Source organism: Anarhichas minor, unplaced genomic scaffold (assembly GCF_050575085.1).
Source record: "Anarhichas minor isolate MPS153535 unplaced genomic scaffold, ASM5057508v1 ptg000136l, whole genome shotgun sequence".
Taxonomy (NCBI): Eukaryota; Metazoa; Chordata; class Actinopteri; order Perciformes; family Anarhichadidae; genus Anarhichas; species Anarhichas minor.
The window spans coordinates 5,375,240-5,389,850 of record NW_027466582.1 but is presented as its reverse complement, the minus strand read 5'-3'; the positions used below and the strand labels follow the sequence as shown (position 1 = coordinate 5,389,850).

At 43.4% G+C, this 14,611-nt stretch overlaps 1 protein-coding gene across 5 annotated transcripts in view; it reads right to left on the bottom strand.

The window, feature by feature from the left end:
- Window positions 1-868: 868 nt before the first annotated feature.
- nbas (NBAS subunit of NRZ tethering complex) overlaps window positions 869-14,611 on the bottom strand; it is a 126,005-nt gene continuing 112,262 nt past the window's right edge. For all 5 annotated transcript variants that reach the window (XM_076084747.1, XM_076084748.1, XM_076084749.1 and 2 more), the window contains 3 exons: window positions 13,133-13,280; window positions 11,331-11,465; window positions 869-1,964 (listed from right to left, as the gene is read on the bottom strand). In XM_076084747.1, the coding sequence (XP_075940862.1) occupies window positions 1,689-1,964; window positions 11,331-11,465; window positions 13,133-13,280 (559 nt within the window). In that variant the 3' untranslated portion in view covers window positions 869-1,688. The remainder of the gene's footprint in view (window positions 1,965-11,330; window positions 11,466-13,132; window positions 13,281-14,611) is intronic.

Genomic DNA, 14,611 nt, shown 5'->3' with positions numbered 1-14,611 from the left:
GTAGTCGCTGAGAACAGTTTCCGCTACTTTTCAACAAGCTGCATCTGGATAACTCACTGAAGCACGTTGCAGACGTTAGTGCGGCGTTTAGAAATGCTCTGAAAACTTGGCTTCACATCTTAAAAGGCCCTGAAACTTTTTCTCAGTCAGCTTCTGAATGATGTGGTCACACGTGAACATATTTATCGTTTAACTTTGGTCATTTTTTTCTGTATTGTTTTTGTCGGCTCTTTTCCCTGGTTTGAAGTCGGTCAGTTTTTAAGAGTTATAGTGTAATCAAAGTCCACGGCTCTTCTGCCAACAACAGCGTCTCTCCTCAAACTGAGACTGACACAACTACTAAGCCTTGTGCAAATTAATGCGCGATAATGTCACCAATATGCAAATGAGCGTATGATGTCATCTGGCAACTTTTAGCAACTTTTGGAGCTAATGCTACTAGCTACCTATGGCAACACTGCACAAGATATACATTTTGTTTTCCACGGCATTGTGCAATCAACTTTTTCCTCATATAGACAAGTTAAAGCCCAACAACGTGTCTATTGCCACTTTGATAAATTACAACTAAGGACCTTAAACGTTGTTTATTTAGTCATCAATATTTAATGATATACAGAAATTCTACAAAACCACGTTTTCAGTTGCTTTAAGTATTTCTCTGGAACATAAATCTTTATTAAACAAAATACAGTAATTATAAAGAAAAGTAAAACTGAAATGTTAACACGGACGTCTTTGAAAAATCTTTTCTTTAACAAATAAGAAAAAAATAAAGAAAAAAAATCACACGCCAAAGACGTCTATTGAAAAGATTTCAAAGACTTAAATGTTCAACAATTATAAAAAAAAAAATCACTCGTTCTCGTGTCGTTAGAGTTTTCTTTATTTCAGATCTTAAAGGCGGGACACAATCAAACCTGCATTTTACACAGAGAAACGCAGCATGCGGAGAGCGTCGCTGTGTGCATAAACACACATGCACATGTTTATTCCTCATCATCATTAGCCCTACGTGATATCCGCGGGGCGTCGGTGCTTGTATATATTTGTACATGCGCATACACACACGAACACACAGCGCAGGGCAGCTGCGGGGCTAATTTGTTTAGGAGGAATTAATTAGACGTTATTAGGGGGAAAACAATGGAGCAGAGGCAGGGTGTTTAACGGTGGGACGTCAAAGAGGCAAACCTGTCACGGAACAATAGGCTAATATCCACCCACTGCTTCCCTGCTCCTGCTCAATTACTGTATCACACAATAGGAGCGAGAAACACACACACACACACAAAAACAAAGGCAAGCAGGAAGTGCCTTTTCCGATCAACCTGGAGTTATGAAGGAGAGACAGCGGAGGCTGCGTCGCTGTGTTCATGTATGTGTGTGTATGTGTTTCAGTATTAAAGGTGTCCGTTCTTCAAGGCAGACACTGCTGCTGCTGCTGTTGACGTGCCTTCAGTTGATATGAACCCAATTACGGGACAAAATGCAGAGATTTGATAGAACTTTTACTCTCACGCTAATTTCCCTCCGATCTCAATCCAATCTAATTCCACTCCTCTCTCAACACCTTCCCACTTGGCTTCCCTAAATCTGCTTCATCACTGCAGTCAGTGGCTCCTGTCCAAGCTGCCTCCCCCGTCGCGCTCTTTCCCCTCACACCTTGTCGTCCTCCCCCCTCCTCCTCACAGCCACTTCTTGAGGACGGCCAAGGCAGAGTTGAAGGTGAACTGGGCCTGGTGGGTCCCGCGGTGAGCCAGCAGCAGGGAGCCAGCCTCGGGCCCGTGGCCCGCTGCCAGCAGCTCGGCGGCTGCTTTGTTGACGTCCCAGCCTCGCTCCTGCTGGTGGGCCAGCATGTGGGAGCTGAGCAGGGGGTACAGGGCCGAGGAGACGCAGCCCACCAGGAGCCCCGCGTCCAGAAGCAATGAGAGGAGTTCGGCGTCGCAGGACGAAGCTGTTTCCTGGAGGAAAAAGAGAGGAGGGAGAAAGTGTAAACACACATGCGGTAATGGAGTCAGGAGGAACCAACTTCCCTTTTAAGTGTGATCTCGTTTTTCTTTTTCATCCCTGTGAAAAGATGCCAAGAGTAACTGCCACAATTTTGGCGAATATGCAACCAGTCCATCTGCCAGGTAAGCGGCTCTCATTCAGCAGACCTACTCTAAACATTCACTGGCTGTTAAAACACGGAACAAAACAGCAGAAACAATGTAGTGCAGCTTCCTGCTGCAGCAGAAGTATGTCCAGACTGTGTGTAATTACAGTGTTACACGCCTGAAGAAACTTGATGAGGTCAGAGTGTTAGGTCAAATCCTGTGTTGACCCTGTGGCTCACCACTGTGCCAGCACACACACACACACACACACACACACACACACACACACACACACACACACACACACACACACACACACACACACACACACACACACACACACACACACACACACACACACACACACACACACACACACACACACACACACACAAAAACCTTTCTATGCAGTTTTGAGAGGAACATTCTCGGTTACCAAAACAGTTCTGAACACATGTTCACACAGGCACAAACAAACCTTTACGTAACGTTTTAATCCCATCTTCCGCCTCTTTACATCAATGAAACGCATGCAAATGAAAACCGCTAAAATGCCGCTGGGGCTGCTGTGAGTGGTTCACCGGCCAAAGAGAAGCCAGGCTGAGTGCTGGGGTGGAAAGTGACTCAGTCCATCTCCTCTGCATCTTCTCACCTGTTTGCTGTCCTCTATTATTAAGCTTGCACTTGCTAAAACGATACACGCTCACACACGCACAGACAACAGCGAGTCCCTGTCAGGGTATTTCTGGAGCTGAGGCAGATCAATTATGAATGTGGAGCTCACGTCTTCTCTTCTGTAGTCGAGAAGGGGAGCAGAGACGGATGAATTTCTCTCCCTCACCTCAAAAAAAAAACTCATCTCTGCCGGCCTCGCTCCATTTCTCCCTCCTCGAAGGACAATTCATGTTTAAAAACATGAAACTGTTAAAGAAAGGATCACTTCACCAGCCAGGCTGGGTATCGGCGAACCTGAACGTTTCACGCGAGAGTTGAGAGACATTCAACTGTTGTCATTGACAAGGACACCGTCCCCTTGTGGAGGTACAGATATTTTGTTCTCGCGCGTATACGTTTTACCTTGTAGTAATGACAGCCGATCCGAAAAAGAACATTATCACTTGGCCCCAAAATTCATCGTTTCTGTGAGAATATTCCGGATGTGATTCACCATTTAAATACAACACAAGTTCATGGTTGCTTTGGTTCCAAAGGGAGACAGAGGGTTGACATATAACAGTTTCAGAAATAGACTATGTCATGCATGACTAATAACTTAATCTCTCCCTTCCATTCAGAGATGGGACCAGATGAATCATGACAAACTGTGGGAGGGAACGGGGGCACGACAGAGAAGACAGACGGAGACATTTTTGAAACTTGAGACAGGAAGTGGACGAGGAGGTCATCCGGTTATAATGAGAATTAAGGGAAAGGAGACGGGAGGTCTGCGAAGTACGGGAAATGTGTGACGGAGAACGGCAGACATGCACTGAAAGCATCAGATGCATTCATTTTTAAGTGCACCAACTGTTTCCGAGGGCTGAATGCACACTGGAGTCAAGGAGAGGCACTTCAAGTTCAAAACAACTTAACACTTCAAACTTTTGATTTGGGAGCCACAGCAGAGGCCCAGAACAAATGTTCTACATGCGATTTCTGGAGCTGCAGTCAACATTGACCTACTTTGAAGCTCAATATCTTACAAAGACTATTTCAAACTTCACGGGTAACGGAGCAAAGGATGATTAGTTTGTTAGAACTTTAGTCTTTTGTTTTTTCAACGGGTATTGTCCTCAAAGTATTTCCTGAGATTTGAGAACACAGTGACAGCACGAGGAAATAAGTAAGACAAGGCCAGAAATACAGACGGTTAGATGACAACACCGCCTGTAAACAAGACATGAAGTGTTGAGAGGTGAAACCAAAATGTCTGGAGAAAGGTACATTTGGGGCGAACAACCACAGCAAGTATGGAAGCTTACATTTGGATCAATCAATCAAACTTTACTTGTATATGTCTTTATTTGTATAGCACCTTTCATACAGGTTAGTGCGGTTCAAAGTGCTTCACGGAGAAGGGATAAGCCAGAAATAAGTGTAGACTGTAAAAAACAACAATGTGAGACACATTTGTTTACAGGCAGACAGTCAGGGCAGACCTTACTATTACAAATAGGGCTAAAACGACTAATGATGAATGAAAAAGTGATTATGAAAGCAAACTATTGTGCAAATTGATAATCGTTCAAGTGATTAATCAAGGACAAATGCCTCCCGTTTCACTTGAGGAATTGCCCATTTACTGCATTTCATATCATTGTAGAACAGGCTGGGTTTTGGATTGTTGATCGTGTTAAAACAAGACAAAGCGACTAAGCTCGAAAATCTACTTAATCGATCATTTAAATAATTAACAGTTGCAGTTTTACTTCAAAAAAGTTCGACTAACCCGGGGATTTGTTTGATATGAGTCTTGTCGTCTGTCCTGTCGCACGTCGTTTCACCGACTTTGCCGCGTTACCGAACCTCACAACACTGAACACAAAGTAAAGCTGTTGTACAGTATTTGGTCCTGAACCAAAGCAAATGAAAGAAATCGACATGCTGGTCGTGCTACATGAAGTGAGAGGATCACTTCTGTTATAAACAATTAATCCTGAGGGAGACGTGAATCTCTGCATTCCACGAGCATGGCTACAAATAAGACCAGAAACGTAATGAATCGCAAATACTCATTAATCGCTGTGCCCTTTGAAGCTATTACCGTGATTAAAGGATGCACAAATTAATTAGACTTGATTTGACCTGATAGTGTGCTAATGACTGAAATCACCTTCTGGGGTGTTTGGCTGTAATGAGGACTCACACCTACTGGAGCACACGTGGCTCTGCACGGCACATACTGTACATGGAGACCACTGGTCGGAAAGCTCGACCAGAAAAGTAACATACACACACGTATATAATCACACACAGTGAGTTTGGGCAACATGGGATGTGTACAGAAAATACTGTGAGAAAGCACAGCTACCCAGTACTAAATATACACACATTCTGTCTTTCCTTGTCCACTGTGGAAAACAGAAAGCACAGAAAAGAACTCAAGTAGAGGCCACACACACCTGCACACACACACACCTACATGCGCACACACACACCTTCCAGGCTATTACTGTCTGACGGTGTAGAGAGACAGCAGATTTGAGTCTCAGAGTCAGTTGGATTGACAGTGGAGCTGAAAATAGATGTGAAGGAGCAGCAGAGAGATGGAGGGATGGGGGTCTTGATATCAGAGTGGAGCAGATAACTTTATGTCCTTTATACAGCATGAACAGCTCTGTCACATTCCAGGCATTGCTGTTCGTCCAGTGTTCACACCTACAGTGTTGAAATGATCACTACTATCCATACCGTCTTGAATCTAAAATTTTATTTTTCTACCTTTATATTCTTGACTAAAGTCACAATTATTAATTCTGCAGCAACTGAGAAATGTAGTTCGGACAATATTGATAATTTCATAACTGATTTTGACTTCTTAATGATGTAAAAATTCATAAAAGCAAAGTATGGACGGGGGATAATTCAATATCTTTCATTTATAAACTTTCAGGGTAAACATATCTTGACAAATTATGAACATATCAAATTATCACTCAATTAATGGAATATTTCGACACTCTGGGAAACGTGTTTAACATATAATTTTTTTTGAGGGACAAGGAGATCAAAACCCCTCCCATATCTACCATTAAATATGCAGCTACAGAACAGCCAGGGTACAGTTAGCTTATCTTAGCATAGAGAGCTAGCCTAGCTAGCCTGGTACAGCAAAGGTAACAAAGTTAGTCGACCTAAACCTCTAAACCTCACTAATTAACACGTATATATCTTATTTCTTTAAGTATATATATATATATATATATATATATATATATATATATATATATATATATATATATATATATATAGACTGCTTCCAGTCTTTATGCTAAGCTAAGCTAACCGGCTGCTGACTCCAGCTTGATAGCTTAAAAACATAACTGGTATCGATCTTTTTATCCAAGTCTCAGGAGGGAAGCAAATTAGAGTATTTACCAAAGTATTACTTTATTACTTAGTTTTACATATGGGAAGAGTTTGGTCTCATTTAAGTATAATTGGTCTCATATAAAATCATATAAAAGATGACATCCTCAGCCGAAGCGCACCACAAACTGGAGTCACAGCGTTCAACTGTCAAGTACGCCATCCTCCGAGTCGACTGCAGCTAACGATCCAGTCGACTGTACCTCTGACACACCTGTACATCCATCCGTACTGCCTCCCCCCCCTCCTGTGAGGCTTCCCTCCTCACCCTTCTCTCTCTTTGACTGTTCACACTTCCCCCGGCGGTCTGTCCGGGCCTCGCCTTTACAAACAGTTCATCGCAAACAGAATCTGGCTGAGCAGGGAATACATCCATCATGCCTTGCTTTCTTTCTCAAAGGTCAGCGGCTTGGAGAACATGAAAACCTGTCCCGCGGTGTATGTATTTTATGTGGTAAAGGTGTGTGTGTGTGTGTGTGTGTGGGTGTGTGTCAGGTTAAAAGCCCCCCAAATCTCCTTTAAAGGTTCAAACAACACTTTGTCTCTCTGGTGAAGCAAAAACAAGAGGCATCTTGTCTCTCGTGTGTGTAGGTGTGTGTGTGTGTGTGTGCTCTCACATGCCGCCGGCGTGCATCGTGAGTGAATGAACAAACACTCAGCATGACAAGACAGCTGACACATCAAACTGTAGCCATAAGATGTCCATCCCACCCTCTCGCTCTTGTTATTACCTTCTCGTTTCTTGCTATCTTGCTCTGTGAAAGACAGCCAAGGTTGTCTCCCCCGCTCGTCTACAATGGACGCTAAATATTGACTGATTGGCCTGGTAAATTTTTAACGCCCTTGTTTTCTATTCTTGCTCTGCACGTCTCTCATTTCCTGTATACGTCTGTCTCCGCCTTCTATCTCCCTGAGCTAAACTCGGCTGAGAGCTTAATTGGAATTACCGTACACGTACAATGCCTAATACATAATGTATGGCCAGGCCTTCTTTTATCATTTAAATCATAAAGCATCTTTGGAATGCCAAGCGACACACACAACTATCTTCTTCCCTTCTCTTCTTTCATGCTTTTCTCTGCTTCCCATCCCTCCGTCCTCGCTGTCCCCAGGCTTTAGTGGCGCAACTGAGCGTGCACACACACACAAACACCAAACAGTCCTTGCTTACAGCGCGACATGATTGAAAGTGACAGACGAAGAGGCTGTGAAGCCAAAAATAAATAAATAAAAGTGGGGATGTGACGCACATGAGCAAACACAAACACGCGGTGAGCAAACACAGCAAGATTAACAAGTCCAATATGGCACAAAAGCTGTAAACAAGCCCACTTAAACAAGCAATTAGATTCATAATCACTCGATCACACACTTGCACACAGATACGTCGTCTTTCCGTCACTGGGCAGATGAACAAGGTGTATGATTCTTTGGAGAAGCAGTGGAGTGTAGTACAAGAGACACACATAATTGTGTCTTTTTGAGTTTATCTGCTCCAACGTTGAGCTGCAATTGTTATTAGCATGTCCAGCTAACTAGCTTACTTCCTACAGCGGCCCCCCTAGCGTTTCTTCCAAGGCCAAGACTTAGATTAGAATGATTAGATTAGAATGATTAGATTAGAATGAAAATGTGGAAAAAAATCCTTTAAAAATAAGTCGAATATATCTGAAGTCAAATGAAAGCTGTGCAGTTTTGTGCATTAGTCCTTTCAGAGGGAAACATTGATGGCCACCAGCTGGAGAAGAGAAGCCTGCTTTTGTCGACCTCCTAAGAGCAGGGAGTAGAATTTTGGGAGGTAAATTTGCCATTGTTATCATATTAAACTGCATCTGTGCCATGCGGGGGCTGAAAGCCTGACACGCATAGCAACAGTAACTTGGGGAGGTGGGGGGGGGGGGGGCTTAATGACTGAACAGTTGATTAATTAACGGTAAATCTGATGAAGGAAGAGAAAGAGCGAGTGGAAGAGCCAATGACAAAAAGAAGGCGAGGAGACACGAGGATTGCGAGAACTTTGGTGTCGACTGCAGCTGTATGTGCGTGTGTGTTGTGTTTGTACACATGCAGGTGCATCTATGTATGCTGACAGCTCATTCATATTGGCAGGACAGCTCTTATCGTCCCCTTGTCTCTGTCTTCCATTAGTCAGCCTGGTGTTGAACTCTGGCTCCCTGCTCCACTCTGCTCCTCCGTGCTTCCATACATCTTCACTAGGAGGAGCAGAGCGGGAAAGGAAGCAGAGGAAAGGAGGAAATAATGGGGGGGGGGGGGGGGGAGCGAGGGAGAAAGTGCGAGCGGCGCAGAGAGAGGAGATGTGCTTCTGTTCCAAGTGACAAGAAATAGAAGCCTGCGCGGTATTCTCCTGCATCATCGAGAACAATAGAACCTCTTCTTCATTACCTGCTCTTTCTACTACTTCTTTGTCTCCCTTTCAATTCATACACTCGACTCCATTCTCTCTACACCCCCTCCTCCTACGCCCACTGTGGTCTCCTCCGCAGCAACGCAAGAACAGTGAATGTGAAGCAAAATAAAAGTAGCTCACGCGAAAACCAAATAAATTACTTTGTCTCCCTTACGTTTTGTGTCAAGTGGTTTTCTGTAACACCATTTTAATTAAAAACTAATCTTCAGAATGAATCTTTCTTTTTTTTCGTGATCCAGGGCCATGTCTCTTATGGGAAGAAAAATACAAATGTGTTGATACTGGAGAAAAAGAATGTGCGCTGTAATCTATGACATCAGATACAGAGCAGAGTGCCAGGGAACACACGGCGGTCGGGGGAGTGCTGAAGACAAGGCACGTCAGTCACTCACAGTGGCATGTCTTTTCCACGTATTTAATTAAGAGCGCCGTGTTTTTGCAGTTTGCGGTTGATAAATATATGATGCATTGTGGGCAAAAATCAGCCTCAGGCTTGATAATGTAGACATGAAAGTAAATAAAACCACATGGTTTTCTGTGATAAAATATGTTTTTACGAGTGTGTGGAACTGAAAACAATGTGACAAAACAAATGAAAACGCCTAAAGTAATTTAAAAATAACAACAGTTAATTAATAGCTACGCCTCCACAGTGCTCTCACCTGAATTTCTGATCGACTAAGCTGAACTAAAATGAATCATTTCTGATCCCTTGATAAGACCTTCTGTTAAAGGGTCGGGGCAATTCGGTCGAGGTAACATTTTTTCAGTCCAGTAAAGTTTTGGGAGCTCTAATGCAACGTGCAGATACTATTAGGGAGGAATCGATGTCAGACACTGGATCTGGTGTTGCCACCAATACGACCTTATTAAGCGGACTAAGCATCAGATGGACTTCAGCATTTCTAATGAGGCTCGTGCAGCAACATCAGCAGGGTTTCCAATGCAGAGTGATCCCGCCAAACAGTTGTGACGTTCATCTGGCAAGGTGCCGTTGTGGTCAATCAAAAGCACACATTCCTGGTATATTACATTGTGCATGCGCTATATTTCCATTGTTTACATCGCGAGGGTCGTAACTAAAAGATAAAATAGTTTGTAAAATCCTATATTAGAGTGTTACAAACTCATGTGCAGTGTTTTGCCGTCCCATAAGTCTTAAAACTAACCGGATCTATTACTCAAAATGGACTTCCTGGATCATTTTTCATGTCCAATGAAATATAATCATCAGTCACGAAGCAGCATGACCTCACCAACCCAACCATGTTTCGTTGTTTTAAAGCAGGACGGTTTGGCTTTCAGAATCGATATTGACAGGAGCCTCCCTAAATACACATTTAATATATCCTGAACCCCCTTTTTTTTTAATATAATTTGAGTGAACCGGTCCTTTAAAAACGTATTTAGGCAATCAGAAATACTGTACTAGAAAACAAATAGACAAACACTCGCACACACAGGCAAATACACACCCACATGCATGCAGCTCCACAGTGCGCTGCGAGCCAACACATTATCTGATGCTTAGATGTTTGACAATTTATCTCCGTCTCTGTTGATGCTATCTTCAGATGAACACTGTACTGCGCTCCTCTGAACATGGCCCTGTTCGTTCTGCTCTTAGGGGGCAGAGGCGAGATTATTTCTCAAAGCAGTGTGACACACTGCCTGTCTCACTCTATTCACCCCCCCCCGCCCCCTCTCTCTCTTTCTGTCTTCCCTACTAAACTATCCCCCTCTACACTCAGGCTGTGCACCCTGCTCTGTCCTCTCTACTTCAGTCTCAGTCATGCTTGCTTTACATGTTCATACATTTGCTCCGTCTTTGCAATTTCCCTTCTCATCTCATCTCTCGCTCTGAACACCCATTCCCCCCTCCATCTGATTTCCTCTTCCCACATCTAAATCACACATCTTTTTCTCCTTCCAACTTTAACACCCCGCCTCCTTCAGCCCCGCTCGCTTTTCTCTGCGGGATAAAAGCGAGCATGTTGCTCAGGTGTACCGATATATAGGAGCTGTAACTGTTTCATTTAATAGGGGCCTCTGTCACTAAATAGAGCGGCTTCCTGTTATCTGATGCAGGGACAAAGAGAGGGTCTGCTGGGTCCGAGAGGCCTACTTTGTGACAATTGCTTATCTGATGGGGAAACAGTGGAGGCCGGCCCACACAGTCTTAAACTATTACTCTCTTATCCGATCGTGGCTTCGAGCAAGTAAATGAGCGCTTATGTGAATTTTGAGATTCTTTTGGAGAACTTCATTCGGTGAAATGGTTTTATAATTGTTGCCTCAAATTTGTATCAGTAGTCTCCTTTCCTGCCTGTATTTTGTTTTGTATTCCACCTTTTTTATATTGTTATATTATTGCTTCAAACACAAACTCTCACAAGACTCGAAGTTTCACAATGTGTGTGTGTGTGTGTGTGTGTCCTTCTGAACACAAGCGATACACGGAGATCAGAAACAATGATGACGTTGGATCTCATCTACCGCGGGTTTGCGTATCACTGAAACGCGTTGACGTTTGGGTTTTGAATGGACCAGACAAGGAATATGAAGACATTATCTTGACCTCCGCAGAGTTGTGACGTAAATGTTTCACTATTTTTTCCAAAAACTTTAGAAACTCAGTAAATAACCGATAATCCCCCCAAAAATGACATTGAAATTTGAACATGGACCATGCAGACTATTAAAACGTCACTTACTGCGCTCATGCTGTTGATCTGATCCAGAGTCAGCTGCAGCAGTTGCTCATCGCCACTCTCAGCCATCAGCTTGAGTGCAGGCTGCTGGAGGCTCTGGTGGTCTTGGAGCAGCAGGGTAGCTATATGTCTGATACACTGGAGAGGAAGAGAGAGGGAGAGAGGCGGGGGGGGAATAAATGGAAAGATGTGTTGATGGACGGATGAATGGAGGCGGGGGTGAGATAAAGGCAAAAGTGGGATGAAAACAGTAAAAAGGAGTGAGGGAGGAAAAAAAGAGGAGAGCAGGAGACAGAGGGAAGAGAGTAGGCAAGGAACAGTAAAGGTTAATCGATGTGCATATACTGTACAGACATACAGGCACATAATACTTTTAAAAAGGTCGACACAGAAACACATACACACACAGTCCTATCCAGTAATATATGGATATCACAATGCAATCTGACATCCCCGTGCTCTGGCGGTTTCATTCCAGCAGATTCAAATTAAAGCTGTTCAGAACAGAGTAAAAGGCCTCCTTCTACGCCTCCCACCCCTCTTCCCACACTAATATTAGACAGCCAGGCAGACACTAGCCCATTCACACTGAATAGCATTAGCACTAAACTAATATCACAGTCAGCCGGAGCCAGACCTACAGAATGGCATTAGGCTTACTACTTCCGTGGTGCTCAGTAGGGCATGAATAGCATTAGGGGCAGTCAGATATCAAAGAGCGGCGAGTGCCTATAGTACATTGCAAAAAGCACTGAGCTGATGCTAACATGTTGCTGTGGGTAACATGCTTAATAGCTTCAGGCTCCTGTATTAAGATATGGGGTAAAATGGTGGCACTGCAGTGAGATATTCATAATGTTTATCGGAGGGGAATCGAAAATGTGTTGAAGCCGCGTTTTTTTCTTTGGTTCAAAGCTTTCACTATCCTCACTGTATTTGAAGTAATAATCTTTAAGATTTTCATTTAAATAAAGGTCAGTTAAGTCACCATCGACATACCCGGGAACAGTGGCGCTCTGCTCTTCAAAACTATTGGTCTTTGGTTTTCAACACTCTTTCAGATGTTTTAGGGGGTCCCTACTGACCCAAGTCCACACAGTGCCATCTTTAGAGTACCAAGTCATATACAATGTATAAAGATACAATGTCATAACTAACCTTAGAAAAATGAACTATACTGCGAGAGGCTCAAGAGAATGTTTTTACTAAAAATGTCCGTCTAATCTTTTTTTTCTGCGTGTTTTGCTTGTTTTGTATCTCTTCAAAATATGAAGCATGGGGATATTTGTTACTTTTGAATACTGGATTTTTACCAACATCTCCAGGAATGAAAATACTTTAGAAGAAGAAAAAGAAAAAGCACAAGCGGTGACTTCTGGATCCAAAACACACTCCTGTGACTACTTCATAAAAGTGTTCAGCCATTTAAATCTTTAAACATAAAGCTGCAGCAGTGGGAAATATTTGGTTTGCATAAATAGTAACTTAATACATAAGATTTTTCTGGGGATGTCGCCACAGACACTTCACAATACGGATATATAAATATTGCAGTTCTTACATCAATGGGCCATAGGCTCAATTGCCATCGTGTTACCTCATCCAACAATAGATAAAAGACATTGATATCAGTGAAAATCTTTGTGTAGTTTAATCCCCCAAAAAATATTTGTATTTTATCAAACTAAATGTTTAGCTGTAAATAACTAGCAGCTATAACTGTCAGATACATTTTGTGGACGTAACGGTACAGTCATTCCCTCTGAAATGAGTCAAAGTAAAGCAATGAAGTGTTTGATGTTTACCTGCACAGGAAGCTTGTGTTTGGTGCTGTAGATGGATCGCACCGTGGTGACGACCTGCTGACCCAGGTCTAATTTGACCTCCGACGCCTGGCAGCGGGTCAGCAGTGCCGAGGTCAGCACCACCCAGGGGTTACGCTCCGACTCTGCCCTGGAAACAGAGAGCAAGACAGACCGGTGAACGAGAAGTGCGTTTGCTGTGTAGTCCTCTGCTGAACGTGCACAAGAGGAACATAGACCGGTGAATACATTAGCTGTATTAGTGAGCGTGTTCAGGACAACATATGGTAAAAGAGCATGCAAAACTCCTGTAATGTTAATCCAATACTCTACAGTCTTGTGCCACCAGATTGTAATCCTCTTAGACAATGACTGGGTCACAGCAGCCGACTACTGTATGTTATATAAATACAACAGCCACGTAAGAATAACAGCATCAAATCACAGGCTGACATGAGCTCAGACAGAACTATCAAGGGGTTTTGCAGACGATCTAATGAATTCTGACGTTGACATGTAAGCGAGGAGGAAAGATGTTTGACCACTTTACTCCTGCAGTTAATATTAAACACCTACACGCTGCATTTTCTCGCTCTCTCTGTGAACACCAGGGGGACCAGCTGCCAGCACTGACAGGCGTCACTTTGTTGACACGCTCCTTTTATGAGGTCTTCAAGACCTTTGCTAATGCCTCCAGAGTAACCGATTAGCTCCCACCGAGGCCAGCAAATGCCAACGATGTTAGGGTAATACCACCTTCGTGGATCTTTATTAATATCAGTCATAGGAGGGAACAAAATACACCTATGGGAACCAGAGAACGACTCATTATCTGATAATTAGATCTTGGTTGACGGATGGATCGTGTTGAGATGATTAATTCTATTAATATTATCATGAGCATGGTCTGGAGTCAATGCTATAATCAAGTCCCTCTAACTGCCCACTAACAGCAATGGTTATGGACGTTGTGGTTGTTTAATAAAAAGGATGAATAATCGAATCTATCTATCGATCTGAGCACGGCACTTAACCCGCCGACGGAGCGCATTGCTGTCCGCGGTCATCGAACAAGTCCGAAGAAACACGCGTCAATCGCTACGAAGCGATCTCGAGTAAGAGGCTGCTGTCCGGGCAGCGACAGGTCATAGTGTGTTTCTGTAACCTTGTTTGTTTTAAGTTTAACTGTACTGTTATTGTGTATGCTACGGACCGCTGAGTCCCGTTCAGTGCTGTGAATCATAATTGTAGTGCCGCTGCTGTAATAGTGTTGTACCACACTGCCGAGCTTTGTGGTGTTTGAATCCGTCACCACGAGTAAGATCGGTAGGCTGTATTTTATCAGTGAAACGACCAGTGCCGCCGCTGACGAACCCAAGATTGTAATAAAGTTACACACACACACACACACACACACACACACACACACACACACACACACACACACACACACACACACACACACACACACACACACACACA